Source organism: Uloborus diversus, chromosome 4 (assembly GCF_026930045.1).
Source record: "Uloborus diversus isolate 005 chromosome 4, Udiv.v.3.1, whole genome shotgun sequence".
Taxonomy (NCBI): Eukaryota; Metazoa; Arthropoda; class Arachnida; order Araneae; family Uloboridae; genus Uloborus; species Uloborus diversus.
The window spans coordinates 122,376,137-122,392,979 of NC_072734.1; the positions used below are offsets into that span (position 1 = coordinate 122,376,137).

Consider the following 16,843-nt stretch of genomic DNA (forward strand, 5'->3'; position numbering starts at 1 on the left):
GCTAAGAACCAAAATGAGCCCCATCTCAGTTTCGTCCCCCAGTCTTCCTCTTACAACCTTGCACTCTACAATCCAGGCTCCTAGTTTCCAACTAGTCTGACATCCATCGATGGCCCTGACACACACATTGTTTACTAATAACAATAAAATTTTGTTCAAAGTTGTTTAAGCAATCCAATGTCAGATTAAAAGACAGAAACTATATTTTTAAACTTAGTTTATGAAAAAAAAATTTGAATTTTGACATCTTGAATTCAAATTATGTTTTTCGCAATCATGAGTGTGTGTGTATGTAGGCATGTGTGTTTGTGTGTGGGTATGTGCGTGACTATGTGTGTGTGTGTAGACGTGCATGTTTGTCTGTGTGCAGGCATGAGTGTGTGGGTATGTGTGTATGTGCATATGTGTTCGTGTGCATGGTGTTGTATAGTGTGTGGGTAGGTGTGTGTATGTATGCTTGTGTGTCTGTGTGCAGGCATGAGTGTGTGGGTATGTGTGTAGGTGTATGTATGTATGCGTGTGTGTGTAGGATATGGACGTAACCTATGGTTTTCGCAAGAGGAGCAGCATTGTGAGGCCGGTCAACCGTGGTGCTGCAGATAGAGGCAGGTGAAAAATAAAATCATAGGATATCAAAACAGTCAAGTGAGAACAATAAGCAATGTGATTGCTCAAAAAAAGAAAAAAAAAGCACATACACACATACAAATACACGAAATTATTTTAAATATAACTCCACTAGAAAATCTTATAAAAAAATTTAAATTAACTACAGCAATGATGAATAAAAAAATCTTTCCATAAGATTTAAATATAAAAATTAGTTTTTAACTATAAAACAATGATTTTAACAAAATTTGTGAGGAAATTTAAAGTTACCTTTTAACCGAAAATCATCCTCTACTAGGAAAAAAGGTTCTTTCACTCTAGAACCAAAATATGAAGCTCTGAAACAAAAAGAGTAAAACAGTTTTAATATGTAAAGTATACAAATTCTGCAATATCTGAAGGTTTCTGAATGGTTATTTATAAACTGAAAGTTTAATTTGATGTGCAAAAGATCAGCTAAGATATGGGAATCATTAGCATTTCAGGTTTCAATTAGCTTAAAATTTGGTAAAAGTTGTGTTATCTACTCGTATTTGAAGTCCATTCTAGGAGAGAACAGTTATGCAAATCAATCAGATGTTGTTGCAAGTTGTTCCTTGCTGCTTTGCAGCTTTATCTATTGTGATTTCATAATATATTCATTAAACCTTTACAAAAAGGTTTGTTTTTACTCTTTCCTCTCGTAGTAACGAAATATTCTTTTTAGGGAAGGGGTAAGTTCTTCTCAGGGGGGCCAAAGACAGTTGGAAAGAGGGGGTTATGGAAACTGGAGTGTCAATCACTGTTTTATTGTAAGGGGATAAATGCATTTGTAAATGATGTTCAACTAAGCATTACCATTAATGGGAAAAAAATGCAGAGGCAAGGAAGATACTGCTGCTCATCATTGAATTATTTGCATTATGTATTTTTAGGTTGATGGAGGTGAATAAGAACTGTGAGCATGTGTTATTAAAGGTACAAATATAATATGTATAATATATTTGTAATGTCGAATATGTCTTTATACTTCATATAATATATTGGGCAATACTGCCGTGGGAAGGTAAAAGGCAGTTCTGCAAATTGTTCTTTTTCTTTCTCTGTATTTTTGTCATCATTGTACTTTAGCTTATTGTACAAGTTTGCTCAAAAATAAAGCATGAGAAAAAAGTCAAATTCCAACATTTCTGTACTGTTAGTATGGAATCGAAAATGAGTTTCTTCAAATAAATCAAAAACTCATTTTTGCAGACATTGCCCTTTACCTTTTCACAACAGGATACATGAGTTATGGCAACTAAAAGGCTATTCCATGCCTAAAGGGCTCTAATAAAGCATAATTAAAAGGTTTACCACAGGGTTGTTTGGTTTAAACCACGTTGGTTTAAACCATGGTTTAAATCAATTGGTTTTTTTTAAAAAAACCATACGTTTTTTTTTTTAAATGTTTTTTTTTTTTTTTAAGCCAAAAAAAATTCCATTTTACAGGTTTACATTGATTTTCTCACACATATTGAAAAATATAAAATTCCATTTATGCTAAGTTCCTAGCTAAGTTGCAGAGATAAATACTAAAATTGCAAAGTTGCGTTTTTAAAATGTATTACAAGCTTTAATCAAAAAAAAAAAATATTAATATATTTTTTATTTCATATATGTGCCATAAAGCAGATTTCAGTCAACTTCCATCATTATGCTTAATTTGCATGATTAGTTAAGATTTACTAAGGATTGAATCTTTTATTGTAGATGCAATCCATTATATTGCTCACTCCTGTTGCAGGGGTGTGACATTTTTGCCCATTTATTTGCACTTTCCTGGAATTTTAACTTTGACTTGTAAGGTAATCAACAGTCTAACTTAATTGTTTGCACCTAAAAATTAAGATTTGTTCTGAGGTGAACATAAATAATATTTTTTGAATCAAATTAAAAAAAAATGTTTATACTTCACGTATATAACGTTTTTGGCAAAAAAAATTTCTTGAAATAGAATTTGCTACACATTTATTTGTTCTAAAGAGTTTGCATTTAATATTTTTTAAACTTCAATGCTGGATGCAACATGTATGCCAGTAAATAAGCTGTAATTTAAGCCATGTTACTCCAATTTTTGTATTTTTGATTTGATTCTTTGTTTTAGCGATAGTCAATATCTTTTTCAAGTCTTTCTAAAATAAGAACAGAGTCGAATGTAGAGCAGAACTTTTTTTAAAAACTTTGTCAGTACAACAACAATTGATTTTTTGACTGTTCAATCATGTACTGTTGTACATTTTGCTTTACTTCAATATTTGCGACATTGTGTAAATAAAAATCAACATTATGTAAGATTAGAAAGAAAAAATATGAAAATTGTTCTTTTGAAAAGATTATGCTTAAAAATATAACTTTTACCTTTATTCGATAATTATTCATATTATGTTGGTTTTATAAAGTTTTTTTTCTTGGATCTTCATTATATTTTATCTTAACCCGCATCACAACCACTTCTTGAAGTAATTCGTATCATAAAGGGTCTATATATACATGCATACTAATATGTTAATCAAGTCAAACATTTCAATCAATATTTCCCCGCAGAAAGCTATTTTAATTATTTAATTTAGTTACAAGATTCCGTTCTTATCTCTTTAATTAATCAAGAAATTAGGTATAATGTGACTATTGAATTACATGGAACCTTAATTACCTTCTGAAAATTAATTATTTTTCTCGCAAATAGTATTTAAACCAAAAAAACCTGGTTTAAAAAAAAAACGGTTTTTTTGGTTTTTTTTTTGAAAAAAAAAACGGTTTTTTACCATCCCTGGTTTACCAGAAGTAAACCAGTTTTCTAAACTACAGCAACGAAAATATTTGATACATAAATAAAAGTCCCCAATGTGAGGAAATTCACCTAGTAGTAGTTTGGAACTGATCTACCATAAGAAACAAAGGTCGACTGTATACGGGGAAAAAAACTATGGTTTTGAATCAGTGAATCTGACTTTTGACATTTACAAAATTTATTATAACTTATGATTTTGCAACTCATGGTTACTATATTGCTGGAATATGCATAGGACATATGGTTTACAAATGCCACTGAATGCAGTGTTTGGACCAAGACGTTGGCATTAAGCAGCATCATGCATGGCACAAAAAGTTATCATGATTTTGGCTTGGAATAAGTTTTAGTAATCAAGTTTGAAATCCCTTTATCAATTTGCTTTTCTTTTTATTTACTTGAACAACAATTACAGTTAACGTTCATAAACAATTAGTGATGTGGATCGGGTAAATACCCAGTGGGTAGGTAAATATTTTTTGGGTATTTACCCGGGTATTTACCCAAGGCCTGGGTAAATACCCAAAAACTGGGTATTTTACAAAAAATGCAAAAAAGTGAATGGGATTTTTTTTTTAAATCTAAATTTGAAATAATTGGTAAAACTGATATATACATATGTATTACACAGTTTATAATATTTTTTATTGAAAGACTTGATGAAATCATGAAAGAAACATATTGTGAACCAAAGAATCTTTCTTTTCAATGTCATAATTGGAGAAGTATAAGCAATTCATTATGAACTTCAGGATTTCAAAATCACAATCTAGGTTAGTCATATCCAAAATGAAAAAAAAAAGGAAGCATGAGGGATGTTTGGAAGAATAAACTGAGAAGTTATTAAGACTATGGTGTTATTTATTTTATTGATATTTAAGTGATAACATGGAAAATATAGAAACAGTTTTCACATTAATAAGCAAAAAAAAAAGCAAAATATTCTATTCTGTTGCCTTGCTCATTTGCATTTGCTCCCCTGTAGGGTGGGAAGGTAAATATTTTTTTGGGTATTTATCCAAAGGCAGGGTAAATCCCCTAGTAATTGCACATTTTGAAAAAAATTTTTAGGTAGTATTAAAAGGTGACTATTTTCTTTTTTAAACATAAACCCTAAAATAAAAGATTAAAAATTTTAAATGAATTTTAAATGTTTATGTATATTATGTGTGCGTGTGTGTGTGTGATACAAAATACACCTGAACAATTGAACTAAGTGTGGTGCAAGGGCGGATCCAGAAAATGTTCAAGGAGGGGGCGATTGTTTTCACTCTTTACTCTTTAGAACTTCAATTTCTAAAAATTTTCGAAGGAGTGCATTGAATTCCTCGTTTACCTATCCCTAATATCATCTATCGTCTAAAATTGAGATTTCGGAACTTCAATTTCAAAAATATTCCTGTAGAAAGTTCGTGCCCCTATCCCCAGAGTAATAAGAGATGTGCTACCATTGCGCTTTAAAGACTTCAATTCCGGAAGAATTCCTGGAAAGAGTTCCCTTTCTTCTAACACCATCGAATATTATGCAAAATTACGGTTTTGAAACTTCAGTATTGAAAATATACATGAAGAAATTTCCTGTCTCTCGGCTCAAGGAGGGGGCGATCGCCCCCATCGCCCCTCCCTTGTATCCGTCCGTGGTGTGGAGGAAATTTCTGCATAAGATATAGGTAAATAAATAGTAATAATAAATTGAGCGACATTTTGTTACATTTTGATGTCATGCCGGGACATATTACTGGGTTATAAAAGACTAGGACCTTAAAAAATTGATGTTTGCTTTTTTTTTTGTAACCAGTTAAGCTTTTTACTTTTTGATGAATGGCTTTTTATATCTGAAATTTGGCTATCAACATTGATAAGGCATATCCAACACAATTAATGTGAATATCATATTAGATTGCTAAGCTGTTTCACACAATAATTCTTTAAATATGTGATCAAAATACAATTTTTGGGCAAAAATTTATTGTTTTGTATATGGTTGGTTGTATATATACATAATGGAGGACATACAGAAAAGTATTAGTTGAATATAAATTTTTGAAATAAATACCCGGGTATTTACCCATTTTGGGTATTTACCCGGGTATATACCCTGGGTATTTACCCCTAAAAATATATACCCGGGTATTTTACATCACTATAAACAATACAATAATAACAAATCAAACATGATTTTTTTAAAGCAAAAATTGAAGACAATTTCTAATCTCAAAAATATATCTATTTTTTAATTTTTTTATTTTGGATTAAAACATTAACCTTTAAATATATATGATGAGCTCTGGATTCAACCTTTCGATTTTTTCTATTAACTTACTGCTGGTATTTTCCATTTTCTTATCATTATTTTTCGTATAAAATTATTAAAACTTATTTGGCTGTAAGTGTATTTTTGTGGCCAACACTTATTGATTGAGATTTATTTCAATGTTATCAAATAGTAGATAATAGTACAATATGGAATATGCATAGGACAAATGCAACTTAATTCAGTGTTTGGACCAGGACTTTGGCATTAAGTGGCATGACACATGCCACAAAAAGTTATTGTGATTTTGATTTTTAATCAGTTTTACTAATCCTGTTTGAGAAAACCCTTAATCTCTTTACATTTATTTTTAATTACTTTAAAAATAAACACTGGTAATTTTTAAACAATGCAATAATAAAAATCATACTTTTTTTTAAAATTTTATTATTATTTTTTTATATATATACAGCAAGTATTAAAAACAATTCCTAGTTTTAAATATATTTCTAGTATTTTTTTAATGTTGGATTAAAACATAGCCCCTTATATATATATATATATTATATATATATATATATATATATATATATATATATATATATATATATATATATATATATATATATATATATATATATATATACAGGGTGATTCTGAATTCATCATCAATATTTGGTGGGGAGGTAGGGAATAGGAAAAGAACACTATTTCACATAGGAAAGCATGGGCACAAACGAACGCATGACGGTGCAGAGGGCGGTGTGTGTCCGCATCTCCCATGAACGCGCATAGCTGTCTGCCGTGTGCAGCCAGTCGTCATTCGACAAGGTGACTTCGCAGAAGTAACATGAACCGGTACACGTTTCAAGAACTTGCAGATATGCATCTAACTTACGGTGCCGCAGGAGAAAGCTGTCTTAGAGCTAGGCAAATGTATGCAGAGCGCTACCCCAACCGGCGCGTGCCACAGCATCAAATGTTTTCACGTGTGCATCGACAACTGTGCGAAACTGGATCATTTGCTGGTATTAATGTTGATCGAGGCAGGCGCCGATCAACACGGACAGTTTCAGTCGAGGAAGCTGTCCTACAGTCTATCGAAGAACAGCCAAGTTCTAGCACACGAGGTATTGCTCGCCAGTTTGGAGTTTCACAATCGTCAGTGTGGCGGATACTACACGAGGAACGTTTACATCCTTTTCATTTGCACACAGTGCAGTTACTGGAAGCAGAGGACTATCCCAAGCGTGTTACTTTTTGTCAGTGGTTCATGCAGAGAACAGCCGTTGATCCCAATTTCCCAACGTATGTTCTTTTCACAGATGAAGCGTCCTTCACTCGTGAAGGTGTCTTCAACACACACAATTCGCATGTGTGGGCTAATCAGAATCCACACGGTACGAGAGTTCGAGCTGCGCAACAACGCTTTGCCGTCAATGTGTGGACTGGGATCGTCGGCGACTGTTTGCTGGGACCGTTTTTACTACCATCCCGTTTAGATTGCGCAAACTACCTCATATTTCTTCAGACTGTGTTACCGGGTCTTATGAACGAGGTTCCTGCTGTTATTCTCCGGCGAATGTGGTTCCAGCATGACGGCGCTCCAGCACATTTCGCAAATGATGTGCGTTGTTACCTGACCAGAAAATTTGGAGCTCAATGGATTGGTCGCGGTGGACCGGTTTGTTGGCCACCACGGTCACCGAATTTATCTCCAATAGACTTCTTTGTATGGGGTGCCATGAAAACCATGGTGTACGAGACCCCTGTTGCCAGTGATATGGACCTTGTAGCACGCATATCGGTTGCCGCCGCAAACATCCGGGAAACGCCAGGCATATTCCAGAAAGTTCGGTTGTCCATGCAACGTCGTTGTGAGGCATGTAATCTAGCAAATGGTCAGAATTTCGAGCACCTCTTGTACGTCTGTACAAAAGATGCACAAATAAATGTTTTTTCTCTTACCACTTTCTTGTTATGTTTTCTTTCCATCATTTAACCGGATTCATATTGCCCTACTACATGACGTCTGCGCCCATGCTTTCCTATGTGAAATAGTGTTCTTTTCCTATTCCCTACCTCCCCACCAAATATTGATGATGAATTCAGAATCACCCTGTATATATATATGTTGTTGTGGCCAGAACTTTTTGAGATTCATTCAATGTTATCAAATAGATAATAAAGTAAAAAAACATTCTTGAATCCTGTAGTTATCACCAGGGGCGGACTGTGGGAGATGTGGAAAATTCCACATGGGCCGCACCTAACTTGGGCCGTTTTTTTTTCATCGTGTACGTATCGTTTTCTTCAATTTTACTTCGAAAAAAAAAATTTAGCTTGGCCGGCTGTTCTAAGACCCTGGGCCGTTCTCGTGTTTCTAGAATCAATCATAACTGCAATTGGGAGAAGAGGATGTTGATAGATGGTTTTCCTCGTTCAGTGGTCACTCTTTTCTTGCCGAACTATTGCCGTATCTTGTTACGAAGGGAGGAAACAATCAGTGGCGGATCACCGCATAGGCGCATGAGGCAATAGCTGGGGCCTCCAGAAAAACAGGGGGCCTCGGAGTTGCAAAGTGGCCTATCCTCAAAACCAAAATTTTTTGTTTTGAGGATTTGCCGCTGTCAGCCATAATTTTGAGTGGAAAATGTTCAAAACTCATGAAAATTGATATTTAATCATGAATTTTAGGTGCGGGCAGATTGCTTCCAATAGGGCCCCCTGAGGCTTACCCTGGCTTCAGGTGCTTTTGTTTGGATTTTCCTCTTTCTTCCCACAATTTCAGCATAAAATTGTTTTTGTAAATGTTTGACGAAACTATTCTGATAAAATGCGCAGTTAGTCTTGCTAGCAGGCCCGGATCTGCGTACAAGCAAACCCCGCAATGCAGGGGGGGGGGGGGACACGACTTGAAAGGGCCCAACGTCCCAAGAAATTGAAAAAAAAAAAAGAAAAACTAGCACCAAGTTCTTATTAACGGTACGAATGGGGGTACACTGCTGTCCTCTGCGGAGTGGCCCTACAGAGTTTTTCAGGGGACCCCAAAATTTATAGATCCGGGCCTGCTTCCTAGAAGAACTTTTCCAGTTCCAATGGTTCTTTAACCACTTGCTAGTTGGCTTCGTCTGAGTAAGGAGTTCGCATCTCGTTTTAAAAAAGCACTATTGATATACACATGAAGATATTTGCTTTAATTGGAATAGTCATATAGCTAGGAAGTGTCGAGAGGGGGTAGAGAGGAGTTTGGTACCCTCCCCCCTTCCCAAACAAAAGATAACCAGTCGTCATTTTTGTGTCAGTGTTATATCAGTCCTCAAAATATACCAGTCATTTGTGCGATTATGCCCGAGTCGGTGTTTATCTAAATAAGGGGAACAGGCAGCAGGATTTACTACATGGGGTGTAAAACTCGACATATTGGAATGGTCACTTTTCTTGGCGAACAATTTTATCGCCTTTCCTTATCTAGAATGCTGAAGGGAGAAGAGACAGATCTGTGGGGGGTCCAAATCTAAGTCGTTTTCACACACCAGGCACAGCTAGTCCTGAGGCACAGCTGTGTTTTCTTTCTTTACTTTTTACTAAGTTTTCCACTTTCCCACCAGTGCCAGTGACCAACCCGTAACAAAATAGTTTTATGACGTATTTAACTAAATAAGTAATTTGAAAACGGCGGGAATTTTTTTCTCTCTTTTTTTTTGCTTTGTTTTGGAGGAACAACGAAGGACCTATGTTATTCGCTGTTTTGATTCACTTGTGCTCGTGAACGTGCTTTTGCTCTGTGTCTTCAATCTACGACAAGACCATTCCTTTTGAGATGAGTTTAATATGTTTTAATAACTATTTAATTTTTTGAATTATGCTGCAATCTTGGTGTTAAATGATAAATTTTGAAATATAATAGGCTACAATTAAAGTGGTACAAAGGTATTGCTTTTGAAAAAAAAAAGAATATACTGTTAATTCTTCTTTCAATTATATTTCCATTACAGAGAAAAGGACCATTTGTCAATTCATTACAAATACGCTTTATAAAATTACTATAAAAATTTGAACTACCTCTGCAGCGAAAGTAAATGATTTTGAGTGTTCTCCTTCTTTCACTGGTGCCATTTGTTTGTAATATATTTTACAATTTCAACTTCATTAAAATTGATTTACTTATTAAAGACAAACGTTTTATATAAAAACTGTAGTTCTGGCAAACCTAACCTGATAGCGTCGTAATGCAATAATTAAGATCTGCGTAGCTTTCTTAATGCTGCCAGGTTAGGTTCTCCATAACTATTGAAGTGTTTCAGTTTTATTTTCAGGAGTGTACATTAACATTTGCCATGTACTAAAGAGCATGTTTCACTGCTTCAAAAAAGAAAAAAAAATGATGATAATGATTATAGAAAAAAACAAACATAGGCTTTAAGATTTGCTTGAAAACTTCTGAAGAATCAGAATTTTCAAACATTAAAGGAAATTGAATTACGAATTTTGAATTTCAGAAGTATATAAATATTTCAGGAAAAGTAAAAATAGTTGCGCGCAAACTCATTGTACTTTTCTCCTCATCACCCCATTTCTATAAGCGCCCCATTTCTAGCCTTAAGATTACCATCTGGAGGGCTTTGAAGGCTGATGATTTCTTTGAATTTCAGTAAATAAGTCCCCGAACAGACTTTTTCTTTAATATCATAAAAAAGTTAAGTTTTTTAAACTACACTTAAAACATATTTAAATGGTATAGCCCCTGAATATAAAATATTTCTGAAGTTTTTAGGACCATAATTTTGAAAAAAAATTTCACGGAAGAGCTCAGCACCTCTTTCCCGTAAAATTTTGTATCATGTAAATTGTGTCTGCAATTGCGTTTTTGAAACTTCAATTTCGAAATTGGGAAGAGGGGTGGGGCAAAGAATTGATTTCGATGTATTTAAAAAAAAAAGCTTGGGGGCACTCCCTGGGCTCCATCCGTTAACCCAAACGTTAAATGGTCTATACTCGCGTTTTTAAGGCTTCAATTTCTACTACTTTCCGATTAGACAACTGCATCTTTTTGTCCCCAAACATCAGCAAAGAAAGTAAAATGGCGTTTTTAAACTTTCAAAATTTTTTAGGGGTAGAACCCCCCGGAGCTCCTTTCCTTATTAGATCAGAAGTTTTCTCTCTCTCTCTCTCTCTTTTTTTTTTGCTAAGTGCCTCACCCTCCTTGGACATTTTTCTGATGGCACCACTAAATTATACTTGCATTGGAAAACTGGGGAAAGCTGGGATTTTGCTAAATGCCCAGGGGTAGGAATTGTCCTAAAATTCCAAAAATTTCGAGTTTTGTCCTAAAATGTCTGTAATGTTCACACTATATTCCCAACTTTCTTTTTTAACGAAAGAGAAAAACCTTTGCTGCTGCTACTTCTTTTCTAGAGAAAGGCTGGGGGGGGGGGATGCAGTTAACAAAAACAAATGCCCAATATAAAACTGTTTTATCTATATTTCCTAAATCTTGCAGTCATTCATCTTCTACAGAAAAGCTATAAAAAGCTTTTTTTTCATTATTATAAAAAGTAGGAATTAATATGTATAGAACTAAAAGCTTACAAGTGCAGTCTATCCATTTAAGTTTCTAATTAAAATTTTAAATTCATTTTCCATTCGAGCCAAGACAATATAATTCTCTCAATGACCAGCAGAAAATATTAATAGACATTTTTACTATTTAAATACACCATTTGCTTCATCATTCAAATTTGAGAGTGTTGTAGCATAAATTTAAAAAACAAGTTTAATTTTCTGTTTGTTATATTTTTTTTCCATTGAAAATTTAAAATATTTATTTTGGAAAAATATGTGATGGAATCTTATGTTTTATGTTGAAATTATCATTTTTGCAACCAAAAACAAAAATGATTACTTTCAAACAAAATGATTAGATCTCGTGTTTTTCTGACCTGAGTCTAAAACTACATCACATACGAGGTCTGATCAAAAAGTTCCAGGACTTTCTCAATAATTCTTTATTAAAATTTTTTAACAATTATTCTAACTTATCACCTTCAAAGTACTCCCCTCTGGAGGAAATACACTTCTCCGACCAATGTTTCCACTGTCCCATGCACCTGGAAAACTCTTCTTGGGGGATGCTGTTGAGCTGCTCACGCGTTTTTTTTTTTAAATCTCTTCTATCGTCTGAAATCGCTGTCCTTTCATCGGGTACTTCAGCTTGGGGAACAGCCAGAAGTCGCAGGGGGCCAGATCAGGTGAATAGGGGGGGGGCTGGGGAAGGGTTGTCATGTTGTTTTTGGCCAAAAAATTGCGGATGAGGAGGGCGGTGTGACAGGGCGCGTTGTCATGGTGGAGAAACCACTTGCCTGTCGCCCACAATTCAGGCCTCTTCTGCCTAATTTTTTGACGCAAAGTTCTCAGGGTGTCAAGGTAGCGAAATCTGTTGACTGTTTCACATTCTGCGAGGAATTCATGATGGATCACACCTTTCGAATCAAAGAAAACAGTGATCATCACTTTGATGTTCGATCTCACCTGACGAGCTTTTTTGGGTCTTGGTGAACCTTTTGACTTCCACTGGGACGACTGCACCTTCGTTTCCACGTCGTAGCCATAAACCCAACTCTCGTCACCTGTGATGATGGTTTTCAAGAAGTTTTCGTCGGAACTGGCCATTTGAAAGAGCTCCTGACAAACCTCCAGGCGGTGCACTTTTTGATCCTCTGTCATCAGACGTGGAACGAATTTGGCTGCAACCCTTCTCATCTCCAATTTTTTGGTCAGGATCTCCTGACATGACCCAAATAAGATGTGGCACTCCTCTGCCATCTCTCGAATCTGTAAACGTCGATTGGAACGCACTAGGGCATTCACTTTGGCCACTTGAGCATCGTCAGTTGAAGTTGAAGGCCTTCCTGAATGAGGGTCATCTGTTGTTGAAGTTCTGCCTTCCTTGAACCGTTTGAACCACTCACGACACCGTGAACGACTCATCACCGAAAGCGTCCTGAAGCATTTGGAAAGTTTCCACGAATGATTTGCCCAATTTCACGCAAAATTTGACGCAAACGCGCTGCTCTACTTTCCTGTCCATTACGAAAAAGCTAGAAACAAAGAAATGGCTTCAGTAAAACAGCTGTAACTTCCGTTTGGAGAAGGTTATCAATATTATGAAACAACAGCTGTGCTCGGGAAGACTTACTCTAAACAATGCTGCCAACCGGAAGTCTCTAGCACTCTCTGTTCCCGCGCAATTTCAAAAGTCCTGCAACTTTTCGATCAGACCTCGTAGAGTCTAGAGTCCTTGAAAATAACTAGATAAGTCTTCGAAACTCCTAAGCAAAGTGTGTTTCATTTTATTAATCATCAAGTGTTTGAATTATGAATAGTAAAAATGGATAATATGTAACTCTCTCGTTCTCCATTTTTGAAATCTGTACAGTACACCATTTCTTTTAAAGCATTTTTCACTACTGATTGGTTTGTATTTAATTCATTGTTGTATTTGTTGGTGGATTTGAGGGGTGACCAAACTCTTATTGCACCGTAACCCGTTGGAGCAAGTAACAGTGCATTATCTTTTCTCCTCCCTCACTCTTTCTGACTGTCGACTGCTGTTATTGATTTGTCGAGCAAAAAGCAAGTTTTATTATCTTAATTAGTGAAATAAACTAAAAAAAAAGTTTTGCTCTCCTCTTTTTTTTCCTGATATTTTTCCCGTTCCAATTACCCCTTATAAGGCTTCAAACTGCAGAATTTTATACCTTTTTTCAAAATTTAATCTGGAGGAGAAACCCCCGGACCCCCTAAAATTGGGGATATTCTATACCCAGGAGCAACACACATTAAAAACGAACAAAAAAGTAAAGCATGACTTTAAACAAACTAATATATTGCCTCTTTTACCAGTCAGAGAAAAGTTGTCCGTACTACAAGAAGGGGGGGGGGGGGTTGAAAGATTGTCTTCGAAAAAATTGTTCTTTTCTTTTTAATGAAAAACCCCACTAGAAACTTTTTGGGTTCAAAAAAATACAACCAAAATGTTTTGGGTATGGCTGGCAAAAATATTTTTCCACATAAAAATTTTAGGGCCAGTCTGCCCCTCGTTATCACGTTTGAGCAGACAACTATAATTTGAATAACATGCAGCTGCTTTACTGCAAATTGTTATTACTTTATAGGAACTAAATGTGCATTACGATGTATTTAAAAAAATCATATAGACAAATTACTTACGACTGATTCTTTACTGAAGGTATATCTTGAGGTTGACTTATCCATGAAACATTATCAGACTGAGTTTTAGTACTCTTCAGTGAACTTGAAAGCAGAAAGTCTAATGAAACAAAAAATAAAATCACATAAAACTTTATAGAACCTTCCCCATGCTTTAAAATTGTAATTTCTTTAAAAGGAATTTGTTAAAGAACACATACCAGAGTTTTCAGTTACTTCCAAGTCTTTTTGTAGGTTGAACTTTTTTGTTAAACTAAAAGTTCCTGCAGAAGAAGACAAAATGTCTTTTAAATCTGAGCTGACTTCAATGTAACGCTCTTCTGAAATTGGAATTTCTTCTTCAACAACATCAGGGACTTTTTCCTTCTTTTTGCTACAAAAAAACAGTTTGATTAATTCTCATAAATTGTAGATCCCCCCCCCCCCCCGTAAAAGAAAAGAAAATGAATTCACGCTAGCATTAAATATATCGGTATAAATAGACATGCAATAAAATGAAAGGTTTATTGCAATAATTATACATTTTAAAATGAACTGTACATTTACTGATTATAAATGAATTGTACATTTGTGCAATTAATTAAACATTTTAAAATGAAATAGAATAAAGTCCTTTAGCCTAATAGTTTATTCAAAATTTTAACTTTTATGAATATATCCACTGAAAACATATAACAGGGTTCATGCTCAATTTGGACAAAAAAGTTCCATGACTTTTCCAAGACTTTTTCATGACTTCATAAAAGTTTTAATGACCTTGTTACACGAAGGGAATAATACCATTTAATGTCAAACTTGCCAATTTTTGGGAATGGGCATAAGCAAAAATTTTACCTGAATGACACTACTTCATTGAAGCATTTACATGTGACTGAAAAAATATCAGAGCACACTGCAGACACTAATCAACTATTTTTATTTGTTTTTATCATATAAATTTAAATACAGTAAAAATAATTGTGAAGCAATAAACCAATGTTTAAAGGTTTAATAAACATTTAACAAATAGGGCAGAGTAGTAATGAATGGGACATAGATTAAATGAATCATTACTAAGTTTCCAATTGTAAATTTACTTCATAAAAATATTGCTCTTTGGTGTCAACAGTGCTTCTAATCATCCATGAAACTTGACAGTATTTTCGTTCATTGAAGTAAAGCCATGTTTGTCAGTAAATTCATTTTTCGAAACCAGATATTTCAGCTGGCCACATGGATCAGTTTTGCGAGCTGGCACCACTGTTTGACTATTAGAATTCCCCAAGATCTATGTTCTATCGCCAGGCTAAAGTCTTCATTTTCTAAAGCCTTAGACAAATTAAGATGAACTCTGATAAATTTAATGTTTTTTTTTTTTTAAACAAATTGTGGAAATAAACTCGGATGCAATTGAATTCCACTTTTTGAGTGGGCGAGGCAAAATCAAGAACATGCAAGTCCACTACTACAGAATATAACATGCAAAAAGTGCTGAAAATAATAATGGATTCAAAATTAGTCAAGTCCTAGAAGCAAAATCACATTACAAAAAAAGGTGAGCAGCTCTTACGTAAACGGATGCAATAGGATTCCTTAACTTAGATTTGTTCTTGGGATTGTTCTATTTTTGAGTATAAATAGTTTTTACATGCGTTACTGTTAAATCACTCAAGAGTTTTAATGCTCTTTTTGCTACTGTTACTTTATTACTGCCCAAGATATTTTCCCATGACTTTAAATAAATTTCCTCGACTTTTAATAAAAATATTAATTTTCCAAGACTTTTCCAGGTCTGAAAAAGATGACTTTCCAGGATTTCCATGACCCGTATAAACCCTGATATAAATCCAATTGCTACAGATCAAGTATAATTATTAAAAATAAGAATAAAAAAGTGGTGTTAACTTTTTAATTGATTGGTATAATTTATGCCCTGTACAACAACAGTTTCAGTTTATGCTATTAATTAAAAACATATTTTAAAATGAATATAAATAAATGAGTAAAAATAAGATTTTGTTATCTCACATCTGTCTTTAAGGTTATAACACAGCCTTTTCATCAATGCAACACATTTAACAATTTTTATCATTAACCACAAAACAGTTAGGATAAGAACTCAACATTTCAAAAATTTTCTTTATAAACTTTATAATTTGCAAGATGTTTGGGAAACAACAGCACCAATATCAGATAATAACAAAATAATATATATATTGATAAGGTTCAACAAAGGTAATTACTAACACTTCACAAGAAACTTGTATAGGAACAAAATTATAAGTTTACCTTGGTTTCTTTTTCAAGACATTGTCAGTAGAAATTTTCAGACAATTGGAAGCATTTACATCATCAGGATCAAATCTTATTTGTTTTTTCCTGCATAATAAAAGAAAAGAAGTTACAACAAAATTATTTCAGTACCTAAACTCACTTAATACGATGTTAAGTTGAAAAATAAGTTTTCCCTCGCAACAGGAAGAATGACTTCATATTCTATTAAATGATGTTAATAATCTCTATGACTCCATCCTGCATCACATACAATCTATAATTAAGTCAAAGGTTGGTGCAAAACCCTATTAATAAAAGCCTTTCTCTTATTTCCCAGGTGTTTGTATTATATTGTCATCCATCTACAGCCTCAAATTGCATTTTTACTATTTCCGCTTTGAAAAACTTTCGGAAGAGGACACCTGAATACCTTCTTCTGAGTTTCAAAGATGGTCTTAATCTACAATACACATCAGTTTCAGCATTTTTTTTTTTTTTTTAATGAGAAGAGCAACCTTTCCCCTTTTTAATTCATTAAAGACAACCATTTAAAGTCCTTCAAAAAAAAAAAAAAAAAAAAAGACTTTAAAAGTTCTTCAAGCTTTTTAAAAAGGGAGCCTCTAAATCTTCTCCCCTTATGTCACTAAATCATCTAATGTGTAAAAAGAGAAATAAAATGTTTT

At 34.1% G+C, this 16,843-nt stretch overlaps 1 protein-coding gene across 1 annotated transcript in view; it reads right to left on the reverse strand.

Annotated features, from left to right (window-relative positions):
- The window catches only part of LOC129220301 (nucleolar protein 8-like), a 45,314-nt gene that overhangs the window by 9,729 nt on the left and 18,742 nt on the right, over nucleotides 1-16,843 (reverse strand). Inside the window, exons 5-8 of the mRNA XM_054854699.1 lie at nucleotides 16,176-16,265; nucleotides 14,108-14,280; nucleotides 13,908-14,007; nucleotides 880-947 (exon numbers count right to left, since the gene is read on the reverse strand). Coding sequence (XP_054710674.1) covers nucleotides 880-947; nucleotides 13,908-14,007; nucleotides 14,108-14,280; nucleotides 16,176-16,265 — 431 coding nt within the window. The remainder of the gene's footprint in view (nucleotides 1-879; nucleotides 948-13,907; nucleotides 14,008-14,107; nucleotides 14,281-16,175; nucleotides 16,266-16,843) is intronic.